The following is a 25,994-nucleotide window of genomic DNA, read 5'->3' as shown; positions in this document are numbered from 1 at the left end:
TCAAAATGCATGGTAACATTAAAGAGCAGAGGCAAAGCAATTATGGAACGTTTGTTCTTTGCCGAAGAGATATTACCAGAGCGGCCGCTTTGATCCGCGACATCCCTTTATTGTGACATCACAATCATTGCCAATCGGCGCGCGCACAGAACAATCCACAGATCTGCTTGAATCAGACAAGACTACGCGCTGTGACGCGCGCTCAAGGCGCACTTGTCATCAGTGAAGAGGCGAAACTGTATCAAGTTGACAGGAAGACAGACTCGTTGCTGATTTTACCGTCTGAAACCTTTATTTGAGCCCGGTTTAAGCCGCTTTAAAATCATGGATGCCTCCCTGTTTCAGTTCTTTATTGGGGAGTTCGGCGACCCCAACTGCACTTTTATGGATGCTTTTCAGGATACTTACGAGAATTCGTCTTTCGCGTTGATGGGTCTAGATGGTGCGGATTTCTCTTATTTGTTCACGCGTATGTTTTACTTAGTGCACGTGCATGAGTATTTGTTGTCTTCTTCTTCTAAGGTCTCAACTGTAACGCCACCACGGATGAGATCGGAACTTGCTGGCCGAGAAGCAACTCTGGTCGAATGGTTGAGCGTCCGTGTCCGGAGTACATCAATGGCGTGAAATACAACACAACTAGTAAGTGCATTTTCGGTATAGGCTATTTATAACTAAAAACACTGTGTTTGTTCGGGACATATTTGCTCCCTATACGTACCCCCCAATATATATATAAATATGAATGAAAACAAAAAAAGTTTGTGGACAGGTGCATCCCTTTAGGACAGTTCATTTATGTGCACTACTACTACTAGTACTACTACTACTACAACTATTATTATTATTATTATTATGAAACTGCTATTTTTACTATCATATATATATATATATATATATATATATATATATATATATATATATATATATATATACTGTATGTACAGACAGACAGATATATGATAGATAGATAGATAGATAGATAGATAGATAGATAGATATTAATAATGTAGGCAATAGTTTGCTCGCCATTTGGGTTTCTGTGAGAGGAGGACAATGTTATCTGCCCTGCCACATGCACTTTGCTTTAATGTGTGAAATGAAGCAGGCTGTGATGTTCTTTTAACACACACACGCACACACACACACACACACACACACACACACACACACACACTGTGACGCTGTTTCACATAATCTCAGAGTATTTTTTGCAGACTCCAGACATGAAAGTGAGACCAACCAATGCCTGGGTTGCTCATGTTGTGTCTTGTGTAAATAATTTGTTCATCAATTGAAATCTCATAACATTATTTTGTCTGTAAAGAGGCATCAGGTGTATTTTTCACTGATTTGGTCAAAGCAATGGTCTGTAGATCATCATTTGTTGACTAAAAGCTTCTAAAACAAGATTCAATTAACTGTTTTAAGAATCCAGAAAGAAACTTCTTTGTATTAATATACATTGTAAATGAATCGGAGCAAACAGGTTATACTACAGCACTCCATTTAGCATAGGTTCATGTTTGTTAGAGGTTTCATATATTTGACTGATGTCTTTGTCGGATTTCTGACTGACTGCCCTTAAAAACCTATTGCACCCAAAATGATCAGTATTGTATCTGTATACACATATATTAGGCGTCCTTGCAATCCATTGGCGCTATTTTTAATTTTCTGTCTATGTACAAATGTGTCAGCTTTTGGAGCATCTCATTGGTTTTCAGAATCATAAACGTGTTTTTAGGACTCAGTGTCAAGTTAGGGTTAGGATAAATTCAACACGGTCTCAGGAGAAGTCGTATGAATTTGTACGAGTTAGCTAAATCGTATGAATTCTAGACTTGCAAATGGATGTGGAATGCGGAAGCGAAAGTTCCGTGTGTCAGACGTTGTGTACATGCTTATTAATTTTATGCCCTAACCCAAACACCATGTGTAAACATAGCCATAGAGTAGAGTCTGTAAGGATGATTCAAAGTGTCAAGAAAGTAGTTGTCAAGTTTTAGAAGCAGACGAGGGAGAGACCTTTATTAAAGTCACTATGAATGCAGCGCCTGCTGTTGTTTTGAAAGACTCGGCATTCCAAATGGGATCAATCACGTAATTTACATGAGCGTCAATTTCACCTTATGAGCCTACCTTACTGTATAAATATGTTCAATCATAGAAATATATGTTTCCTTGGTGGAAATGAAAGAGTTAGAGTTTTTAATGATAGTCTGATATCAGAGAAATAACATTATGCAGAGACAGTATACAGCATATGTTTATATAGTTGATAAGTCATCTTCTGTTTAAATTATTCACAATCTGCACAGTATGAGAGATGGAGACATACTGTATTTTTTTATTAAAAAAAAAGTTTGATCAAAGCACACGTTTTTTCTCATGATTATGTAATAAAGTTGATGATCGGATGATGAGTCATTTGCATTACACTGTAAAATCAAAATCAAAAATCAAAATCAAAACAGAAGCAAAAGACATGCAGTATTTGATACATGGTGTGTGAAATCTCAGTGGTATGGCTTTGTTTACATTGTATTCATTGTATGGCTGTAGCCTGTGTTGTCTTAGAATTGCAATATGAATTGTGTTCAAATCCATGAGGTGCCACTGCATACATACTGTGTAAACTGTGTATTTTAAAGAGTGCATGAGAATTAAAGTGTCTCTTAACTGCTGCGGTTTTGTGCACAAATCAGAGCTCAGTGGAATTCCCTTGTTCGCTCATACAGGATGTAACTTTGTTCAGTGTTTTTCTGTGACTTTCACATTGGAGGATAATACGAGGCTCCAAGGCAAATTTAAGCCTTTCGTTTCTGAGCAAGGACTGAATAATTTAAAAGAATAGTTCACCCAAAAGTGAGATTCTGTCATTATTAACTCGAATACTGTTATTTTACAGTAGAAAACACAAAAAGAGTACACAGTATTTTAAAGAAACATTAAACACATCTTTTTCATACAACCATTCTAAGTGATCAATGGCTTGTCAAGCTCTAAAAAGGAGAGAAATCACTTCAAAGCACCATAAAAGTAGTCCAAATGACTTGTCCACTATTTTTCAAGTCTTCTGAAGCTATATGAAATCTCTATGGTAACGAATACACTGAAATTCAAGTCATTATTCACTGAAAAATAAATAAAAAATACAGCATACAGGTTTGAAACAATAAGAGGGTGAATAAACAATGACAGAATATAAATTTTTGTGTGAACTATTCCTTTTAGTAGAATGTCTTTCTGTTTGCTAGTGACCTGCTGATTACATTACAATTTCATTCGTAATACTGTATATCATATATTCAATATTAGGGGTGGGTAAAAGTATTGTTTTTCCGATTAATCAATATCTTCATTTGAACGATCTCGATATCGATTCTTAAATCCCAAGATTGAGCTTTCACTCAATGTGCAACCCTCTACTACAATAAGAGGAAATCACTTGCATTTGCAACCAAATTTCGCGCTATGACTAAATTGAATATATTTGGCAACTGGCTGGTAAATGTTCAGATTTCACTCACCAGTAATTGTGTAGTTTAGTCGTGAAGTGTTCAGCAGTAAGATCCTTTCACAGCATGTTGAGAGTAAAAGTTGTTCCGTGTAATGTGTGTTCAAGGGTGAACACACATTACGTGTAAGAAATCGTGTAAGAAATCCACGTGACCCATTTGTCATTGAATACTGTCTCTTTTAATACCCATTCTGTTCTTTACAGTCAGTTGTTGATCAAAAATAACTACAAAAAACATTTAATTCTAATCATGCATCACACAGATTAGAGTCCTCTATAGTTAACATGTGCTCATTTAAAGGCGCTGTTTACAGAAATGCAGTGGCGATTTCTCAGGGCCAGCAAAGCCATCTCTGCTGGCGTAACATGCCTAATAAATAAATATTTTTTCATCCTTTCATTCTCATTCACCTTTTTGCATATGTATATCCAATCGCTTTCCACTCCTAATTAATCTACAAACGAATAGCAAGAAAAAAAAAATGCTTACAAGCAAAGTGTGACAACTGTTTCACAAATCACATGCCCGAAGCCATGCTCCTTAGCTGAAGCAGCGCGTGAGTCTGAGCAACACACCCCGCCGGGCCTTCAGAATTTCCACAGAATCCCTCAACACTGAAGTGAATAGGCATCTAAAGTCAGACTGTCAGATTCATCATAAATCAGATTGATTTATTTGTTCTTGGTGGATGTGGTCTTATAGGATATGCCTCAGTCCAGGCCTACTAGCTTGACTTGAGTGACGCAATCACACTTTAAGTGATGTACGTAATTTGAAAGCGAAGAGCGCGAGATCTTTCTGACGAGTCAGCTGTCATCACTGCTGTTATTGCCGTTGAGAAAGAGATCCTTATGGATTTACAAACCTGAGATGTTCTGCATGATCATCTGATTGATTAATTAAACAGGAAAGAAGGGCTGATTTTCACTTCAAGCAAATTGGTAAGTGTTTTTACATTGTTATAGTAACATCAGGAGTTTTCTAAGTGTAAATTAGGCTGCTTGAGCTGCTTGAAAAGTAACAATGTACCCTGACGAAAAAATGTATTGCAAGCAAAATTTAAATCGCAAATATTATTAGAGAGCTTTTTCTTGGTATTACACCTCCTTGGTTCTGGCTTTCATGCATGGATGTGTTTTTAACATTTCAATTGGTATTATTAGTTGACTGCTAAATGTATGATGGGCATATGGTGTCTTATTCATTGTGAACACTCGATGTTGTGTCGATGTAGTGACACTAGGGGTCACTCTTGGGAGCCCCAAACACCTCTGCTTTTTTAAAAAAGGCCAATGAGAATTGGCGAGTGGAATTTGCATGCCACTCCCCCAGACATACGGGTATAAAAGGAGCTGGTATGCAACCACTCATTCAGATTTTCTCTTCGGTGCCGAGCGGTTCTATTCATTGAAGCTGAAGTCATTCGCGAGTTCATTCACCTCATCTGCTGGATTCTACGGTGCATTTCAGCAGCTTCTCCCCCTCTGCACCCGTGGAGTGCAGAGAACACCCCTGGGCGCTTCGGCAGAACAACAAAAGTGTATATTCTAAAAGAGTATATTTTCTTTCTAAAAGAGCGGCACACACAGAACGTCTTTTTAAAGATTTCCGTTTGTGTGTTATTCCTGGTTGTGGTCGTTATATCTCCGCTTCTGATGGCCATGATCGCTGTCTTACACTGCCCATGAGGAGACATCGTTCGTGGATGGGTCTTGTCCTCATTGTGAGAACATGACCATGGCAACGTTGCAGTCGCAGCTTGCATTCGTAAGAAAGAAAGCCACCCCAGCAGCTCCCCGCCTCAATCCTTCTACCTACGGGTATGAGGCCATGCCGGTTAGCACTGGAGGCGATTTGGGGACATCAATGGGACCACCTCCACTGGGTATCCCCCCACAGACCTCCCATTCCCCAGCACGCTTGCTTGCACCGGTCGGGTGCTCGGACGAGACTGCCGGCTTGTCTCAGGGCGAGTTCCAGAATATAGGAGAGCTTGGGCGTGTGGCTTGCACTTTCCAACCCGTCGTGATGGCTGACCAGGACCGTCTGATTCAGTTCGGCTACGCGATTCAGAGAACACCGCTACCTTGCAGCGGCGATCGCTACCCTTCTGCGCAAGGGCGCGATAGAGCCTGTCCCTCCAGCTGAGATGAAGAAAGGGTTCTACAGCCCTAACTTCATCGTACTGAAGAAAGGTGGTGGGTTGCAACCAATCCTGGACCTGCGAGTACTGAACCGGGCTTTGCACAGACTCCCGTTCAAGATGCTGACGCAAAAACGCATTCTAGTGAGCGTCCGGCATCAAGATTGGTTCACGGCGGTAGAACTGAAGGATGCGTACTTCCACGTCTTGGTCTTTCCTCAACACAGACCCTTCCTGTGGTTTGCCTTCGAAGGCCAGGCATACCAGTACAAGGTCCTCCCCTTCTGCCTGTCCTTGTCCTCTCACGTCGCAGAGGCAGCCCTTACCCCGCTAAGAGAAGTGGGCATCCGCATCTTCAACTATCTCAACGACTGGCTAATCCTAGCTCACTCTCGAGAGTTGCTGTGTGCACACAGGGACCTCGTGCTCCGGCACCTCAGCCTACTGGGGCTTCGGGTCAACTGGGAAAAGAGCAAGCTCTCCCCGGTTCAGAGCATCTCTTTTCTCGGTTTGGAGTTGAACTCAGTCTCGATGACAGCATGCCTCACAAATGAGCGTGCGCAGTTGGTGCTGAACTGTCTGAAGGCATTCAGACGGAGGACAGCGGTTCCACTAAAACTTTTTCAGAGGCTCCTGGGACATATGGCATTCTCAGCGGCGGCCACGAGAGATTGCATGGCCATCACGCCGATCTGTCGCCGCCTCTTCAGTCCTTGGACCGACCTTGCATTTCTACTGGCAGGGGTTACCCTAGAGCAGGTCTTCAGGCATGTCGTGGTTACAACAGATGCCTCCAAGACAGGCTGGGGTGCCGTATGCAACGGGCACACAGCCGTCGGCTCCTGGACTGGCCCACGGCTACGTTGGCACATCAATTGCCTAGAGTTGTTGGCAGTACTGCTCAACCTGCGGAGGTTCTGGCCACTGATCCAGAGCAAGCATAGCGTACATCAACCATCAACGTGGTCTATGCTCCTGTTGCATGTCACAACTTGCCCAGCGTCTCCTCCTCTGAAGTCAGCAGCGCCTCAAGTCACTACGAGCCACTCATATCCCGGGTGACCTCAACACTTCAGCGGACGTGCATGTCATGTCAGGAGAGAGTGGAGACTCCACCCTCAGGTGGTCCAGCTGATTTGGAGTCGGTTCGGTCGAGCACAGGTAGACCTGTTTGCTTCCCGGGAATACTCCCACTGCCCGCTTTGGTACGCCCCCTGACCGAGGCACCCCTTGGTATAGATGCACTGGCACACAGCTGGCCCCCTGGACTACGCAAATACGCATTTCCCCCAATGAGCCTACTTGCACAGACCCTGTGCAAGGTCAGGGAGGACGAGGAGCAGATCATCCTAGTAGCACCCTACTGGCCCACCCAGATGTGGTTCTCGGACCTCACGCTCCTCACGACAGCCCCCCCTGGTGAATTCCCCTGAGGAAGGACCTTCTTTCTCAAAGATGGGGCACCATCTGGCACCCGCGACCTCTGGAATCTCCACGTCTGGCCCCTGGACGGGACGCAGAAGACCTAAGTGGCCTGTGCAAGGTCAGGGAGGACGAGGAGCAGATCATCCTAGTAGCACCCTACTGGCCCACCCAGATGTGGTTCTCGGATCTCACGGTCCTCATGACAGCCCCCCCTGGTGAATTCCCCTGAGGAAGGACCTTCTTTCTCAGGGACGGGGCACCATCTGGCACCCACGACCTCTGGAATCTCCACGTCTGGCCCCTGGACGGGACGCGGAAGACCTAAGTGGCCTACCACCCACAGTGGTAGACACGATCACTCAGGCTTGGGCTCCCTCTATGAGGCGCCTGTATGCCTTGAAGTGGCGTCTGTTCACTAAGTGGTGTTCTTCCCGACACGAAGACCCCCAGAGATGTGCAGTCGGATTGGTGCTTTCCTTCCTGCAGGAGAGGCTGGAGAGGCGGCTGTCCCCCTCCACCTTGAAGGTGTATGTAACCACTATTTCGGCTCATCATGATGCAGTAGATGGTAAGTACTTGGGGAAGCATGACTTGATCATCAGGTTCCTGAGAGGCGCTAGGAGGTTGAATCCCTCCAGACAGCGCCTTGTCCCCTCGTGGGACCTCTCTGTAGTCCTCTGGGTTCTATGGGGAGCTCCCTTTGAGCCCTTGGAGTCAGCTGAGCTTAAGGCACTCTCTTTGAAGACTGCCCTCCTGACTGCGCTCACTTCCATCAAAAGGGTAGGGGACCTGCAGGCGTTCTCTGTCAGCAAATCGTGCCTGGATTTCAGTCCGGGTTACTCTCACATGATCCTGAGACCCCGACCGGGCTATGTGCCCAAGGTTACCACGACCCCTTTTAGGGATCGGGTGGTGAACCTGCAAGCACTGCCCCAGGAAAAGGCAGACCCAGCCTTGGCATTGCTGTGTCCGGTGCGGGCTTTACGCATCTATTTGGATCACACGCAGAGCATTAGAAGCTCCGAGCAGCTTTTTGTCTGCTTTGGTGGACAGCGGAAAGGAAGCGCTGTCTCCAAACAGAGGATCGCCCACTGGGTCATTGACACCATCGCGATGGCATATCAGGCTCAGGATGTGCCACCCCCTGAGGGGTTACGAACCCATTCTACCAGGAGTGTGGTGGCCTCCTGGGCCCTGGCCAGTGGTGCCTCTTTGGCAGACATCTGCAGAGCAGCAGGCTGGGCAGCACGCAACACCTTTGCGAGGTTTTACAATCTCCGGGTTGAACCGGTCTCGTCCCGTGTATTGGCAGGCACGAGCAGGTAAGTTCTGGGACAGCTGGCCAGGTGTACCGCTTGCACATAGCGCCTTCCCCCTCCCTTGAGGCAAGATGTGCGCTCTTGACTCCCAGTCGTGTTCACAGACTGTGATCCCTGGATGACTTTCCTCCTTAGCCCTCTGGCAGTTGAGTTTGCGGAGAAACTCGCTGCCGGCCCAGTACATGCGCTAATGAGACCCTGTACTGAGGTAGGTGCTCCACATGTGCTGGTTCCCCAAAGGTGACCCCATGTGATATCTTCCGCAAAATCGTTTCCCTGTCGGTAAACTGCGTCTTCCTTGGGCAGAGGCCCCTCTGCCACTGATTGCCATGATTAGTAGAAACTCCTCCCCCTTGGGTAGGCCCTACCATGGGACCTCTCCACATGACATACTTCCGACAAGACTCGGTAAGACCATGTGACGTATTCCACTCAAAATACCCCCCCCACCTTTCTGGGCGTGGTGTGGTCTCCGCGGTGTCTTCCCCTTGGGAGGGACATCCCCCGATGCAGACACTTATGGTTCCCAGTTGGTTAACAAATTCCACTCTTTTTGGGGAGAAAATAGAGGAAAAGAGGCCTCGGCTGGGCTAGCCTGTCCCTATCGTTGGGCAGTCGACTTGTTCCTGAAGGACCGTTCGACGCTCATAAGAGCGTTGGGGGAGGTTACGTGACAGCCTGGCGCGCTGGCTACGAGGCACACAGTGGTCTGCCCGTCACACACTGCCAGTTCACGTAACACAGTCCAGATAATTGTGGAATTTTGTATAGGGACCCCTAGTGTCACTACATCGACACAACGTTGAGTGAGTGACAGATAGGGAACGTCATGGTTACTTTCGTAACCTCCGTTCCCTGATGGAGGGAATGAGACGTTGTGTCCCTCTTGCCACAACACTAAACTACCCGCTGAAATGGCCAGGACCTGGTCTCGGCTCCTCAGCACAAAACCTGAATGAGTGGTTGCATACCAGCTCCTTTTATACCCGTATGTCCGGGGGAGTGGCATACAAATTCCACTCGCCATATCTCATTGGCCTTTTTTCAAAAAAGCAGAGGTGTTTGGGGCTCCCAAGAGTGACCCCTCCATCAGGGAACTGAGGTTACGAAAGTAACCATGATGTTTCTTAATGGCATGAATTGCAATGAAGGCCTAGACTTAAAATGCACAGACCGCGGCTGCAGAAATGCTGTTTTTTGTTAAAGAGACGGTACCGGTTTTAGCCTGTGCTCAACAAATCAATGTAAATACTTGTAAATAGTAAGAATTATGCAATTTAACAATAAATATGTAACAGAAATATATGAAATATAATATCTTATTTATTGATTGAATACATTTATTTGTTTATTTTTAAAAAGCCAAAATGTGACCAAAATGATGAAAAAGTAATAAAATATAATTAGTAAAATTAATATTTTCCTAATGTACCTAGTTAAAATGTCCACTGTATAATTAACAGCATTAGCTGGGAGATAATTTATTTTATATGTAAGCAAAAGGGACATAATAACTTAAATAAACCCATATGAATTGATATTGAATTGAAATCTAATCGAATCAAGAGCTTGTGAATTGGAATTTAATTGAATCGGAAAATCTGTATCAATACCCAGCCCTATTCAATATATCTGTAATATATCATATATGCGCTAGATCCATGGAACTCAACAGGTAGCCCATGGGCCGCATCCGGCCTTCAAAACATCTTTTTGTGGCCCATGTGATGTTGTCATGACATTAAATTATTAATGTGCATGAATTTTGAGATGTCGATTTTCTAGAGCCTTTATGGTAATCCTCAGTGCTGTTAGGTTACTGGACCATTACAGAGGAAAAGAAACGGAAAAGAAACTTCAAAGCCGCGAGTATAAATCTGATTATAAACTATAACATGAGTGCGGTGTCAGACTGTGTGCATGTTGATAGAAACAGTTTGTGCGCGTACTGTCTCTTCCACACCCGCTCATCACTGCCACAGTGCGAGTCAATGAGTGTCAGGTGACAAACCCATTTGAAGAGCTCAACAGAGATATATGCTCGTCGTGAACAATAATAACAGGAGAAAAAAAAAGGTTTATCCTGCAATAACTGAGTTATTCATCTTTTCCCAAATGTTTTATTATTAGTTATTTGTGTTAGTAACCTTAAAATAACTCTATAAAGTGGGTAATCATAGATGGTAATGATTTCTGATTTAAGCACTTTTGGAGCTAGTATTGGATATATCTGTCTTGTATTGAGGGTACTGTATTTCTGGTGTGTGTGTGTGTGTGTGTGTGTGTGTGTGTGTTCACTAGGTAGCCAGTGTGTCATGACAGTCTTTGAGACTGACAACAGAACAGATCATCTCTTCTTTCTATATATGGCATAAATATAGACATTTAACAAAATATACATTTTAAATTAACTTAAACATTTTTTGGCAGTGGTGCATTATGCTGCAGTATATAGCCTACTTTTAAAAGTGTGAATCTAAAAAAAAAAAAATCACATACTGTATAAGCCTATGTATAATCATTATTTTAATATAAATTTTTGTTTTACAAAGAACCACACTTTTACAATAAATAAGCTATATATCTATATATGTTTTATTTTATTCTTGTTAATTACATGTGTCCATAATGTATTAAATATAAAATTTAGCATAATCTACTAGCCACATTAATATAAAAAAGTAACTAAAATATATATATTTTTTTTAGTTAAATAAAGAGTGATAAGATTACGTCCCTCGAGGCTAAAGGGACCCTGCTTCTGTGAACCTGGGGTAGAGACGAGGGAAGGCGTGGGGAGATTAAAAGAGTGAGCGGAGACACAGAGAGAGAGAGGGGAGAGAGAGAAGAACTTACTCGCTGGTTCCCGGACATGCTGTCGCCCGGTCCTCAACTGTACGTCCGCCCTCTGGTGGACGCCAGCTCTCCCCTTCTTCGGCGGATGGCATCCAGCCCATGAAGGCAGGCAGCGACCCCTCCGTCCCCAGACAGATGGCCGCGGCTGCTCCCCTGGCAGATGGCAGCGGCGAGGACTCCGCGACAGCGCATCCCTCCTCCTTCCTGGGTTTCGGCACCACTGTAACAGTACAAGGACGGGAATGGAGGAGGCGAGAACCGGCTGAACAGTCAGCGTAAAGTTTAATAATAAACTCAACATAAAATAAACATAAGGACACACAGACACACATGCAACACAGCCACGTGCATCTCTCTCTCTCTCGAACTGGTGCCTCAGGCTCCCCTTTATCTTGCTCTCCTGCTGATCAGCTGAATGGTGCATGGCCAGGCCACACCTTCCTCCTTGTCACAGAGATCTTGATAAATCTTGACAAGAAGGTTCTTGACGAGATGCTCTCACCCTCTTTTATGTTTTTTTTTAACCTCCTGCATTTTTGATTTCCCTTTTTGAACTAAGTTGTGAGATTTTAAATAATACCAAGCTATAGAAAGTCAGAATTTTTTTTTCATCAAATTGTTTATGTTTCCAGGAGTGTTGCTTATTCATGTTTTTGAGATGTTACAGACATTACAGCTGATTTTTTTGTAAAGCTGAATACATAATTTTGATTCAAGTAATGGCAAGCTTCATCCAATCACTGCCAACTATGTTAAAATAAAGTGTAGCATTATAAATTGATTCTATGTATTGATTACCATTGCCTCATGTCATTGCCAAACATGTTGAGTGGTCCAAACATCATCTGCAGCCTGAAACTGAGATTTTGGTCAGATTGTAGGAGTGAATGCATAGAAAGCTATAGGATTTTCCCTGCTCCCTATTTAGTGAATGACTTAACCTCCAGTTAGCTCTCTGTCTGCACTGGTCTCAGAACAGTTTGAATTGCACCTTATTTTCATCAAAACTCCATATAAAGCCTCTGAAAGCAACATTTTTCAACTTTTGGATGAACCCATTGATTCTCAATGTGAAAATGCAAAGTAAACATAGGAATGCATTTACTAATGTAAATGAAAAGAACCATATTGTACAGTGATAACAAAATAAAACAATAACAAAGTTTATATTAAAATGAAGTGAATTGACCCACAGATGTGTTAATGTTGAAAAATATTCAAAATAACTAACATGTTTTTTTCAACTTTTGAAAAAAGCGGTCCTAATTTCAACATATGTGGACATCATGTTTATCAAGCTTAGCTTGTTGCTGAACAGCTGGTCAGGAAACATGACCAAAAGCTTGTGTCTCATTGGTTGGTCAGATTTATTTGTCAGCAAAAATAAATAAATAAATCAGACTTAAAAAAAATAAAATACTTTTGGGCTGCAAACAAATGCCCATACCCCATGTGAATCCATTCATAGGAATCCCGTTGTTTCTATTCAGAAAGACCATCTGGTGAAATTTATTAGCAGATCTCACAAACCTAAATCATTAATTCCCCTTGTATGTGAGCAGGTAGTTTGAAAGGTCAGACCTTAATGAAATATTCTTTGTGGTTTTTAGAGTAACCAGGTAACCAGCTGAGCAAATTATTACAGTCACTCTTTCAGAGAGATGAGGGATTTGGAAGTATCACGACTGGCTCATAAGCTGCAACAATAAGGGAGACTACACGGTGGATACAGGCTCAAAGAATATAAATTTAATAAAGGGAAAGAATATGTACAGGAAATGAAATGACAAAACAAGAATGAAGCCAAACAACACAAGTCTGGATCGGGGAGAGGCACTCCAGGAATGACGGGAGCTGGTTTTTAAAAGCCCTCGCCGCCCGTGAATCCGGGTAGGCTTAATGAGCAGGGCTCATCAACTCAAAACAAAGCACCAGCCCACAAACACCAGGGAGAAGAAAAACCGTGAGCCCAGCAGGGGTCGTCACACCCTCCACCGTAAAAAAAGGGATCATAGGAGACCTGCTTAAAAAACAAACAAAAAAATACAATCACACATTTGGATAGCCTCAACCTGTACACCATGCCAACTCAGGCCTTCAGCAACCATGGGCTCTGCAGAAGCAAATTAAGAAGGTAAGACAACAGGGTATACAGTAGGGCAACCCAACAACGGCGATTGCAAAGATTTAGGGAAAGGAGGCTCTAGGTAAGGCTAAAGTCAACACGTTATCAGAGCCTTTAATGTGTCTTATGTCCAGCGCATAAGACTGTAGGAACAAACACCACCGGGTAAGGCGTTGATTTGGGCACTGCAAAGAATGTAAATATGTGAGGGGGTTATGATCAGTGTACACCACCAACGGAACAACCACTGACCCAACATAGACCTCAAAATATAGCAGGGCTCAAATAAAAGCTAATGCCTCCTTCTCAATCACAGAATAGTTTAGCTGGTATGATGATAACCTTTTTGAGAAGTAGCTCATCGGTCAATCTATGCCCTCACCATTCTCCTGAAGTAGCACCGCTCCTGCACCTTCGTTGCTGGCCCAAAATTTTGTTTGCAATTCTGATGACTTTGCTTTAATTTTTCTGTTTTTTTTTTTTTTTTTGCAGCACATTTTAAATGTGTTTATATATTTTTGATTTATGCTTGTTTTGTTTTTTTTTGATCTGCGCTAATTATTTTGATCTGCGCTTATTATATTGATATGCGCTTATTTATTTTTGCGCTAATTTTTTTAATCTGCGCTTATTATTTTTTGATTCACGCTTATTATTTTGATTCACGCGAATTATTTTTGGAACCATGATCCCAATAGTTTTGGCAGGATTTTGCTCCCATATGAGACACGCCTCCTCTAGGCGACTGAACAGGGCTGCGATGCGATACAAGTGCTGCTCCCAGGAATCACTAACAACGACAACATCGTCCAAATAAACAGCCACTTCCTCCAACCCAAAAACAACTCTGTTCATTCAACGCTGAAATGTACCCGGGACGTTGCGTAAACCAAAACTCATAACGCTATACGAGAATAGTCCCGCAGGTGTAATAAAAGCAGAAATATCTCGAGCACGTGGTGTCAAAGGGACTTGCCAATAGCCTTTCAGTAGATCGAATTTACTCACAAATTCAGCAGCCCCAACTTGGTCGACGCACTCCTCCATTCAAGGGAGAGGGAAGGAATCGGGTTTAGTCACTTTATTTACCTTCCTGTAATTGGTATAAAAGCAAAATGTGCCATCAGATTTACTCACCAACAAACAGGGAGATGCCCAGTTTGAAAATGACGGCAATGGCATGATCAAGCATATACTGAACCTCGGCATCGAGATGCTTATGCTTTTCTGGGGACACGATAGAAACGCTGGCGGCTGGGCTCAGCATCACCAACGTCAATATCATGTTCCATCCAGTATGTACAAGACTGAACGTCAACAAACAGGGTGGCGTATCGTTTAATGAGGCAAATAAGTTCAGCACGTCTAAAGTCAGTCAGATGAGCAAGCAAAACATCCAGACTATTCATACACTCAGAGTTCTTTAAACGACCCAGCAATATAGCATCATCTGGTGGTGAGACTCCCTCATCCACCTCATTCCCCAAAGGAGAGTGCGAGACAGTCTCAACCACCAGAACAAGTTTAACGTTAGTAGCACCCCATCCCACAACCCAGACGAACGGCAATAGTATGGCTTTAACAGATTAATATGGCATAATTGAGTGGATTTTCTGTTTAGGGGTAGCAACCAGATAATTCAGATCAGAAATCTGCTTCACTACAGTAAAAGGGAAGGGGGAACCATCTATTGGAAAAAGTGGCAAAACCTGATTGCCCGGGAAAAAATTACGGTGTTCAGTTCGCCGATCAAAAAGAGACTTCATTTTTGACTGAGAGGTGAGCAGCTTTTCTTTTGCTAACTTACTCATAAAGTCTGAGACTAAAATCATTCACGTAATTTATAAAATTTTGAGGTGGCTCAGTCTTTGTCCAGTTATCCCGCAACACTGCTAACGGGCCTCAAACAGTGTGCACAAACACTAGATCATGCGGACTGAAACTTATACTCTCATGAAAAGCCTTTCGGGATGCCAACACCAGCCATGATAATCTCTCTTCCCAATCACCATCCATCTCCATACAGTAAGCACGCAATAAAGACTTAAGTGTCTGGTGAAAATGTTCCAAAGCACCTTGGGTTTGGGGATAATAGGAGCTAGCTTTATTGTGTTTAACCTGCAACTGTCATAACACCTGTGAAAACAAGTGAGAAGAGAAGTTAGATCCCTGATCACTCTGTATGATCTTGGGAATGGCAAATATGGACATAAACTGGGTTAAAACCTTCACTATGGACTTTGCCGTAATAATACGAAGAGGATACACTGCAGGGTACTATGTCGAAGCACACATAACGGTGAGCAAATAAGTACTGCCAGACTTTAATCTAGGCAGTGGACCTACACAGTCAATAATCAAGTGTTCAAATGGCTGACTTATTACAGGAATAGGAAACAATGGGACAGGCTTAATGTTTTTGATTCGGCTTCCCAGTTATTTGACAAGTATGACAAGTTTTATTGTACTGAGAAACATCTTTTTTCAATTTTGACCAAAAGAAATGGTGTAGAATGCGGTCATATGTCTTTTTAGCACCCAAATGTCCAACAATAGCGTCGTGGGAAATCTGTAGTACTAAAGAATGGAACTTGGCTGGAACCACCACATGCATAATGGGTCACCTGCAAACTGCTGCCATGAGGAATCAATTTTCTCATTAACATTCCTTCCTGCAAAAAATAGCCATTAGCAACATTTCTGATTTTATCAAAAGGTAAAACATAATCAAACATTTCTGTGAGAGTAAAATCAGCTCACTGTTCAGCTATCATGTCAGGGCAGGACACAGAAAGAGACTCAGGTGGAGAGAACTTTGGCTCCACACATACTTCACTGTTGTCTGTCCTAGGTACACAGAGAGAAGGCTGGTTAGCACTCATAGCTCGAGTTAAAGCATAAGCTGTAAATACTTCGGGATACTACTGTGTACTCTCATCAGACTCCTCTGGTTACAGTTGAACAGAAGAAACCACAAAAGGTGGAGGAACTTCAGGCCAAACCCATCCACCTGCCAAGTTGTTTCCCAGGATTATGTCAACCCCTTCAACTGGCAGTAAGGGACACACGCCAACCAAGACCTCCCCATTCACCAGATCAGAGAATAACAGTACTTTGTGTAAAGTACAAAGTGGTTAACCCAATTCCCCGAATAAGGACACTGGTCCCAGTATCACTTACCCGGGAAAATGTCAGTACAGACTGTAAGACAAAAGACTCTGAAGCCCCTGTATTTCTCAGAAGTTTGACTGGAATCTTTTCGTCACTTCCAGTCAAAGACACATGACCATTTGTAATAAATGGAGAATACTCCAAGTCTTTAACAGTGTTCACAGGCAAACTTAACAGAACTAATAGTTACGGGCGCCACGAGCACAGCAGGCTTAATGCGTGTAGAATTATTTGAATGTTTACCTTTAGACTTAAGCACAGGAAAGTCGTTTTTCCAATGTCCTTTATCAAGAAGTTACAAACCAAATCAGCATTCTTAGGTGTCATACAATCAGTTTTAAGACCAGACAGCTCCTTATTTTTACGAGACCCACCAAAACTAAGCTTATGAGTAAAAAAATATATTCATCAGAGAGCACAGCATCTTCCGCAGCGGTGTTAACTTTATGCTCACTTATATAAGTAGCGATTCGAGCGGGCACAGAATTTTTGAATTGTTCAAGCACAATTAAATCACACAATTCCTCAAAAGCTTGTACCTCAGATGAAACACACCAACGATTGAACAGGGTGGTTAGCTCTCTGGCAAACTCAACGTGAGCTTCATTCACCCCTTTGGACAAAGTTCTAAACTTTTGGTAGTATGATTCTGGTACCAGTTCACAAGCTTTTAGAACAACGTTTTTAACCGTAGTGTTATTTTCACTCTCTGATACGGGCAGAGCAGTGTAAACCTCTTGAGCCTTACCGGTAAAAAAACACTGCAAAAGCAGTGTTCGCTCTTTATCAGGCCAAACTTTTGCATCAGCCACATGCTCAAAAATTGTGAAATATATATCAGGATCTTTCTCATAAAATTTCGGTAACAACCGCAAATTTCCGACGGTGTCGAATGAAGGATCATGCTAAGAAAAATCAGCAGGACTCTCATTAACAACTTTACCCTCTCTTACCAGATCTAAACAAAATCTCTGGAGATTGAGGTTTGTTTGCTTGTTTGCTTGTCACTTTCAAGTTCTAACTTCTTATGCTCTTGTTCAAGCTGCAACATTAAATGTCTCTCTTGCTGCTCACACGTTAAAGAGCACGCTGAACTTCCAGAATGAGAAGTTATTTTAGTAACTGCTTACCATTATCCATTAGATTAGCTTTGAATATTTCTTTAATAGTGTCTTTCAATCGCATGTCACCTACTTCAGTCTCATAAATGCTCAGCAATCTTCAATAACTGATCTTTTGTACACGAATCAAGCAAAGCAACAGATGGCGAATGAATAAAATCTTGTACCAAGTTAGCCATAATATGAAAACGATGCGCAGAATGTACTTAAGCGATAAATAACGTGATCACAAAAGCCAAACAGGAGGAATTTAAGTAAAGGGGAAAATTCCCCACTCCTATCTAAACAGACAAGATGCTAATTAACTTCACCCTAGTCTTCGTGCAGTTACTGGTGGGAGTTATTTATGCATTAAAGCCCACTGGCACAGTACAAGCAAACAGCAAGCTGGCAATTCTCCTGTGCCACGGATGTGCCCCCGAGACAACCGCTCTACCCACGGTCACCACACAAAAATAACAAACAATTTCGATGAGTTCAGCTTGTCCCAAAAGAGAACAAGTCACTAAGACCCAACAGGGGAACAGAACAGCAACAGCAGCAATAAAGCTGCTACTAAAATCCCCCACTGTTTAAACCAAAATGATCACTTCTGTTTTAAACAGCATGGAGAACCAACAACTTCAGCTAGAAACAGAGCCGCGACATTCCTCTCCCCATAACAGAACAACTGGGAAAATAGAAACTTCCCAAAATATCCTCCCCATAAAAATTTTTTTTTTAAATTGGGGCGGCAAACAAACAGATTGAATATTTTTAAATCCAATGCGTATCTCCAACCAAAACAGCGAGTACAAATATTCAAAACAATAGCGCTACAAACAATGTTTGTAATCAATCGGCTGAAGAAACAACGTGGGCGACACACACCTACCAAATAGCCAGTGAACACAAACAAACAAAGCCCCTCAATCACTGAAACTAAATGTACAAACCGCGCTGAGAACGAAGGGATCACCAAAACGACAAAAATCCCAGACACGAGCTCCCACTTGTCACGGCCGGCTCATAAGCCCCAACAATAAGGGAGACTATATGGTGGATACAGGCTCAAATAATATAATTTAATAAAGGGAAAGAATATGTACAGGAAATGAAATAATAACAAAACAAGAATAATGCCAAACAACACAAGTCTGGATCAGGGAGAGGCACTCCAGGAATGACAAGAGCCGGTTTTTAAAAGCCCTTGCCGCCCTCCGCACAAGTGAATCTGGGTAGGCTTAATGAGCAGGGCTCATCAACTCAAAATGAAGCACCAGCTCACAAACACCAGGGAGAAGAAAAACCAGAAGTCAATTACAGTTTCACTATGCCATGACTCAGAATATCACATTTGGAAGAAATGCCATTATTATTAGTCCTTCGGCTCAGTAGTTTGCTCAGTAGTGCCACTTTTGTAATGAAGAAACCCATCTAACTCCCTGTCTTCATTACTGCTAATGTCATTATTCAATAAAACAAATGTATGCATTAAAAGCTGCCGCTCTAATTGCCAACTGGATTCAGATCTTTGTGCTACTTCAATTTTAATTTGCGATGAGATGTTCTGATCCTCATGAAAGCCGTTTAGAACATTTGTCTTCAGGTTAGAGAGGTTACAACAATATTTGACCGAGAAACAACTGTGTTTGACAACACTGTTGTTGACAATGACATCTCCTATATGAGCATAGAAGTTGATAGGAGTGACTAATCATGCCTGGAGTTATTATTAATCAGCTCAGTGCAGTCATGCGTAACAGCTGACTCATTTTCAGCTTTACACTGCATGACTTGAGCTGGCTTGATCACTCAGGAAGATTGCCTCCCCTGTGGGATAGTAAAGTAGCATCATTGTGCTGAAGAGACACTGGAAATCTTTGTGTTTGCATTTTCGTTCTCTCAAATGAAATTTTGTCTCATTAAAATCCTGTTGGTCTTTATTTTGTTCTGTGGAACACAAAGGGATAATCTTTAAAGAATCCAAATTTTTGAGTCTGCCTGTAAACAAGATTTTAGAACTATTCCGTATTAGCCGGAATGTCCTGTATCTTTGCTGAAATGAAGACGCCCCATGTGGGATGCCTATATTCCTGTATTTAGCGGCAAAATGCTCGAGGGGGTTGGATGGCGAAATGTCCTGTAACAAAAGCATTGTGTCCCGTATTGAAGTGGCAAAATGCTGAAGGGGAACCCTCAGATTACTGTAAAGCTGAAATCAAACTATTCATCCTTTCAGCTGTTCTAGAGGGTTTAACCTTTAGTGAGGACTTAAGCGCTTTCTGTTTGACCTTTCTTCAGTGCTTATTATGTGTGCTACAGCATGCAATGGCTCTTTAATCATGGCTTTTACATCTCAGTAACTGAACTGTCATTAATCGCATTTAATAACATTTATTGCATTGGGTCTTTCCACCACCACCATGGTGCAATAATCCTTAAACCAGATACAGTACACTCAGAAGTGACAGAAGCTTGTACCATCAAAACTCCTTGTTAAATGAAATGCAACTGGATTTACTATAAGCATTTTTTTTTGTGTGTGTGTATACAGGGCTCTCTCCACCTGTCACCTGTTTTATGGTTTGGCTATTTCTGTTCAAATGTGGATCAGGCATATTTTGAGAGGTTTTGTTAAGCTCTCGGGGTTTAACAGAAATAAAAAAGTCCCACTGCAGGGCTGGTGTTGAGGAGAAAATGTAAAAATAGACTGAGCTGATGAAGATGGCTATATTTAACCGACCCTTTCCCTTCCCATTAGATTTTTCTCCTCCTTAAAGGTTCTTTTCCATCCCAACAATAAGCAAATTAAATGTCATCAGTCATTAGTCTTCTAAAACCTTGCTGCTCATATGTCACATATTACAGAAGGGGTGGGCGGTATAACCAGAATCCTATATCACAGTATGAGTAATTCTACATGATGGTATATGTCAGAATATAGTTATTTTTGCTGGACCCAAAAATGTTTTAGATATCAGGGTAGCTGATGCATTATACATCCATGGACATTTAGATTAGGATTTAAGATTATATATATATATATATATATATATATATATATATATATATATATATATATATATATACAGTTGTGCTCAAAAGTTTGTATACCCTTGGAGAATTGGAAATATATGTACCATTTTTAAAGAGTGAGCAGGCAAAACACATTTCTTTTATTTCTTATGGGATTCATATTCAGCTGCAGGTTATAACAGAATGGCACACTCATAAAACAAAACATGGCCATGTTTTACATGACCCCTGTTCAAAACTCTGCATACCCTTAGTTCTTAATTCTGTGTATTGCCCCCTTTAGCATCAATGACAGCGTGCAGTCTTTTGTCATAGTTGTCTATGAGGCCCCAAATTCTTGCAGGTGGTATAGCTGCCCATTCGTCTTGGCAAAATGCCTCCAGGTCATTCAAAGTCTTTGGTCGTCTTGCATGAACCGCACGTTTGAGATCTCCCCAGAGTGGCTCGATGATATTAAGGTCAGGAGACTGTGATGGCCACTCCAGAACCTTCACCTTTTTCTGCTGTAACCACTGGAGGGTCAACTTGGCCTTGTGCTTAGGGTCACCAACAATCATGCCACAGTCCAAATCACTGAGATCACATTTTTTCCCCATTCTGTTGGTTGATGTGAACATTAACTGAAGCTCCTGACCTGTATTTGCATGATATTATGCACTGCAAAGCTGCCACACGATTGGCTGATCAGTTAATTGCATGGATGATTTTTGGTGCCAAATGGGCTGGTTTGAGTATTTCTGTAACTGCTGATTTCCTGGGATTTTCACACATAACAGTCTCTAGAATTTACTCAGAATGGTGCCAAGAACAAAAAACATCCAGTGAGCAGCAGTTCTGCAGACGGAAATGCCTTGTTGATGAGAGATGTTGGTGCAGCTACCCTTATGAGGACTCTCCATAGACATAATGTTCTGTATACTGTAAACTATAGTTGTATCTATCTATAGATTCTATCCCCTAACCCTTACAAAAAACTTTCTGCATTTTTACATTTTCAATAAAACATCGTTTAGTATGTTTTTTAAGCGATTTGAATTATGGGGACACTACAAATGTCCTCATAAACCACATTTATAGCATAATACCCTTGTAATTATTAGGGATGCCACAATTCTCAATATAATATTGAACCGTTCTGTACGACATCCACGGTTCAATACGCGCTTGTGAATTGCGTTCTTTTCGGTTTTTAAATCATTTCCGTGCATTTTATTTCTCTCCGAACTGGCTCTGTTTGTGTGTGCCCGTGAGTCTACACGCTGAGATGAGGAAACGCCTCCCCGTGAGTAAATATCCAATCACTATACACTATACACGGTATGTTATGCAAAAAAATTAATGTGTGCAAGCATTGTTTTACACGTGTCACCTACTCAAATGGAAACACGTCTAACATGACTGCACATCTGCCAAGCCATCAGAACCGAACCGAACCGAAAACCATGGCTAAAAAACCGAGGTATGTATTGAACCATGGGCTAACTGTATTGTTGCATCCCTAGTAATTACCAGTTTGTTTCCTAAAAAAAAATTTCCTTGTAAACCACCCAAACTCGCACACACACACACACACACACACACACACACACACACACACACGCACAGTATATTCTGACAAAAATTATTGTTACATTTTTACATTATATATATTGTGAAGAGGTGGTTGCATTTAGGGTTTGTTTAGGGGACCTACTGTAAAATATCCATAAAATAGAATAATAAATATATAACTAAAAATATATATTTGAAATTTCTTAAGCTGTATTTACATTTAAACATCTGCATTTTAGATGCTGTCAACACCTCCGTATTTTACTAGTTTAGCAAACAAAATAAAAAAAAATTAAAAAATAAAAATACAATCTTCCCCCTTCAGCATACGCAGAGGGATTTGAATCAAGGCTGTGAAACACTAAAGTCATTTGTCTTGTCATGTATGGTAAAGACCTGTTGAAGTCATGCCAGAGTTTATGTTGTAAGTGCATTGCTAATGGGATTTGTGGAAGTGCAGCACCCTGACACATTCACTCCACAAATCCATCACATCCTTACACTTTGTCCTTGTGTTTATTCCACTGTTTCAATGTGATCTCATTAGTGTTCGTACATAAAGCTTGGTTCTAGCACACAAACCTTTTCATTGTTTGGATCCACATTGAAACAAATAATGCCAACATATTGACAGCATCAAAAACGTAAACCCTTTTACTTCTTAACAATTTTATAAACCAGGGGTCGACACCCTATGGCACGCATGCCAGCACTGGCATGCGGAGGGGTAATCACCGGCATGCCAGCAACGGCGAGAGAGGAGTAGACTGTTTTATTTATATAAATTCCACACCTGCATTCCAATCTACATCTTAATGTAATCCTTCCTCATGATCACGCAGCGTGTTTTCATGAGCTGAATGGGAGACTAAACAAAAATTTCAAATGTGACGAGACTAGGGGTGGGTATTGGCAAGGATTTCACGATACGATACGCATCACGATACATGGATCACGATATGATTACATCACAATATAGCGATTATTGAACAGTTCACTGAAAATGTAAAAACAGAGCTGAAATACAAGTTACTTTGTACGATCTGGGTAGTCTTAATACATCACAATGATAAATCAGCGGACAAATGGAGTCAAAACGATATAAATCAAAATTTCCTTTCCAATTTATTTTTTAGCTGCCATAACAAAATGAACCTGCGCTTTAACAGTGCACACACTGATAATGAAAACATGAAAATAAAGTGCACAGTGAACTCACTGAGGATTGTGTGGGGCTAGTAGAGGACTAAGCTTAAATGTAGACATGAAAATAAAGTGCATATACTCAGGTACTCTTTATTGTCACTGAACACAATGAACTGAAATGTATGAGTAAAACATAGTGCATATTAAGTGTTATTATAAACAAAATTAATAAAACTAAAATAGTCAATATGATGTAAATAAACTGTAAACATAATGTAGTCCACCTCAAATGTTATAGGCATGTGTCCATTATACTTTGATATGAACACTTAGTAAAAACATGAATACAATGGCAGGCCTACTTTGACTTCAGATTTTTGTTCAGGAACAGAATTTGATCAAGATGTTCTGGGGTAAGTTCACTCCTCTGAGCTGTAATAATATCCCCCATGGTAGAGAAAACTCTCTCCGAGGAGATGCTAGTCCCCAGGATACACAGGTATCTCTTTGCAATGTGTGACAAGAGAGGATACTCGCTCTGATGCCCTTTCCACCAGTCCAGTGGATTGGCACCAAGTGGCAGGGGAGCTTCCTCCTTGTATCTTGCCATCTCCTCCTTTGCCTGGTCCTCTGCGGTTTTCAGTTTCTTTGCAGCACCTGCAGTAGGGGTGGACAACATAATAAATCAATAACAATATTATAACAATAAAGTATCATTCATCATTTTTATACATCTTAAACATTTCACAATACATTATTTATTAATAGCATCAATGACTTAATGACTTGGTGCAGCACCCTTTCATTACAGGGTGCTAGGGAAGTGCAATTCATTCAAGCAGAACACAACAAGTACACTTAGCACATTTGTTTTTCAGACATGTTTATATGATGAGACAATGGGCATTCTTTGTAGTTTTCCCAGTGGCCTTCAAAGTATTATCACACTAACCTGCAGCATATGTTTGACCAAGTAGGTCAGCTAGAAAATGCCTTGATCTCTTGGATGGTACTGCAGAGATGTCTTTTTGCACAGGGCATTGATTGCTGTCCTCATCTTCTTCTGGCACCACATCCACATCACTCTCTGTCTCTCTTGTCTCCACTCCAGTCTCATTCTGCTGAAAAACAGCAAAGTAATCAACATTAGCTTTAAAGAATAAGTAAATATTAAGCCCAATACAATAACAAACAATTGAATTCAATAAATGTTTGACTATCTTTCACTGGTATTTGTGCTTTAAATACTGAAAATGTGAATGGATATTTCTAAATGTTGTATTGATAAATATTGACAGCAGTATAATATTTTAGTTTATGGCATTGTTTATCTTACCTGTAATGCCCCTTTGCTCCTTGTAGCTTCTGCAGTGATTCTAGCATAGATGTCCTGGTGTTGGTCTTCTTTAAGGAAGGGCAGGGCCTTAAACCTCTCCATAGCTGAGACCACATAAAGAGTCTCCTTGTTCAAGTACCTCTTGTTAAGGTCCTGGCATATGGCAGATTTGATTTCCTTTGTCAAGTTGGAATCAGCTGGGCTGTCTTGTAGATCATGGATCAGCTGGACAAGGAGTGGTGCTACAACTGATAGTGTTGGAGTGGTCTCCTCTGACATGACAAGTGTAGCTACCTTCATGGGCTTCATAGCAGTGACAACTTCTTCAGCAGCTGTTATGTCTGACTCACTGAGGGTGCAGATCTCCTTCTCTGTCTTCCTCACCTCAGCTGAGAGGAGGGCAGCATGGATGGCTGGCTCCTGTTCTAAGAAGCGGTGCAGCATGTCATGAGCACTATTCCATCTGGTAACGATGTCAGTGAGCAATTTTTGTTGAGGCAGATTTAGCAGCTTTTGTTTTTCACGCCGTACACAGCTGGCTGTGGAGCTGTGTCTGAAAAAACTGGTTATTCTTCTCATTCTTCCCAGCAATCGGACAACTGGTTTTAGCTGCAGTGCGCGCTGTGAAGCCAAATTCAGCTTGTTGTGCTGCGATGGTCATGTTTGATGTGTTGTCTGTAACTATAGCGGGGTCCTTGCTTTTTATGTCCCATTCCTCTAATGCGCCTTTCAACAGCTCGACGATGTTACTGCCAGTATGGCTCTCATGCATTGCCCTCGTCTGCAAAACATGAGAAATCAGTTCCCAGTCCTCACTGATGTGGTGCGCCGTGATCGTAACATAAGATTCATTGGCTCTCGATGTCCAGCCATCACGGATGCAAGTCGGGATCACATAGCGCAGCTCCATGATGTTAAACATATATCTGAAGCCAGTGTTTTCAACGACACTATAGGGGTGCAAATCATGACAAATTAAATGCACCAACGAGCTCAAGCTGAGGTAGATGGAAGTTTGTTAGTGGTATTATCCAGTGTAGTCTGCCTGTGGTCGACAGGTTTCGGTTGCTGCTGTAACGTTAAATCTGCATGGCGTCTGACAAGGTGTGCTCGCAAGTTGGTTGTGTTACCTGAATATTTTACAGCAGTGTGACAAAGCTTGCATATTGCATTGGTTTTATCCAAGTCCATGCTCCCAGGTTTGTTTTTAAAACTGAAGTGCACCCATACACTGGCTTTATATTTTGAAGGGGCTGCTG

The 25,994-nt window shown here is 41.9% G+C and overlaps 1 protein-coding gene across 1 annotated transcript in view; it reads left to right on the top strand.

The window, feature by feature from the left end:
• Positions 1-324: 324 nt before the first annotated feature.
• Positions 325-25,994, top strand: part of LOC127440956 (corticotropin-releasing factor receptor 2-like) — a 142,539-nt gene continuing 116,869 nt past the window's right edge. The window contains exons 1-2 of the mRNA XM_051698049.1: positions 325-442; positions 523-642. Of these exons, the coding sequence (XP_051554009.1) occupies positions 325-442; positions 523-642 (238 nt within the window). The remainder of the gene's footprint in view (positions 443-522; positions 643-25,994) is intronic.

Source organism: Myxocyprinus asiaticus, chromosome 5 (genome assembly GCF_019703515.2).
Source record: "Myxocyprinus asiaticus isolate MX2 ecotype Aquarium Trade chromosome 5, UBuf_Myxa_2, whole genome shotgun sequence".
In the NCBI taxonomy this organism is placed as follows: Eukaryota; Metazoa; Chordata; class Actinopteri; order Cypriniformes; family Catostomidae; genus Myxocyprinus; species Myxocyprinus asiaticus.
The sequence above is the reverse complement of the archived record's forward strand: the minus strand, read 5'-3'. Positions and strand labels throughout refer to the sequence as shown.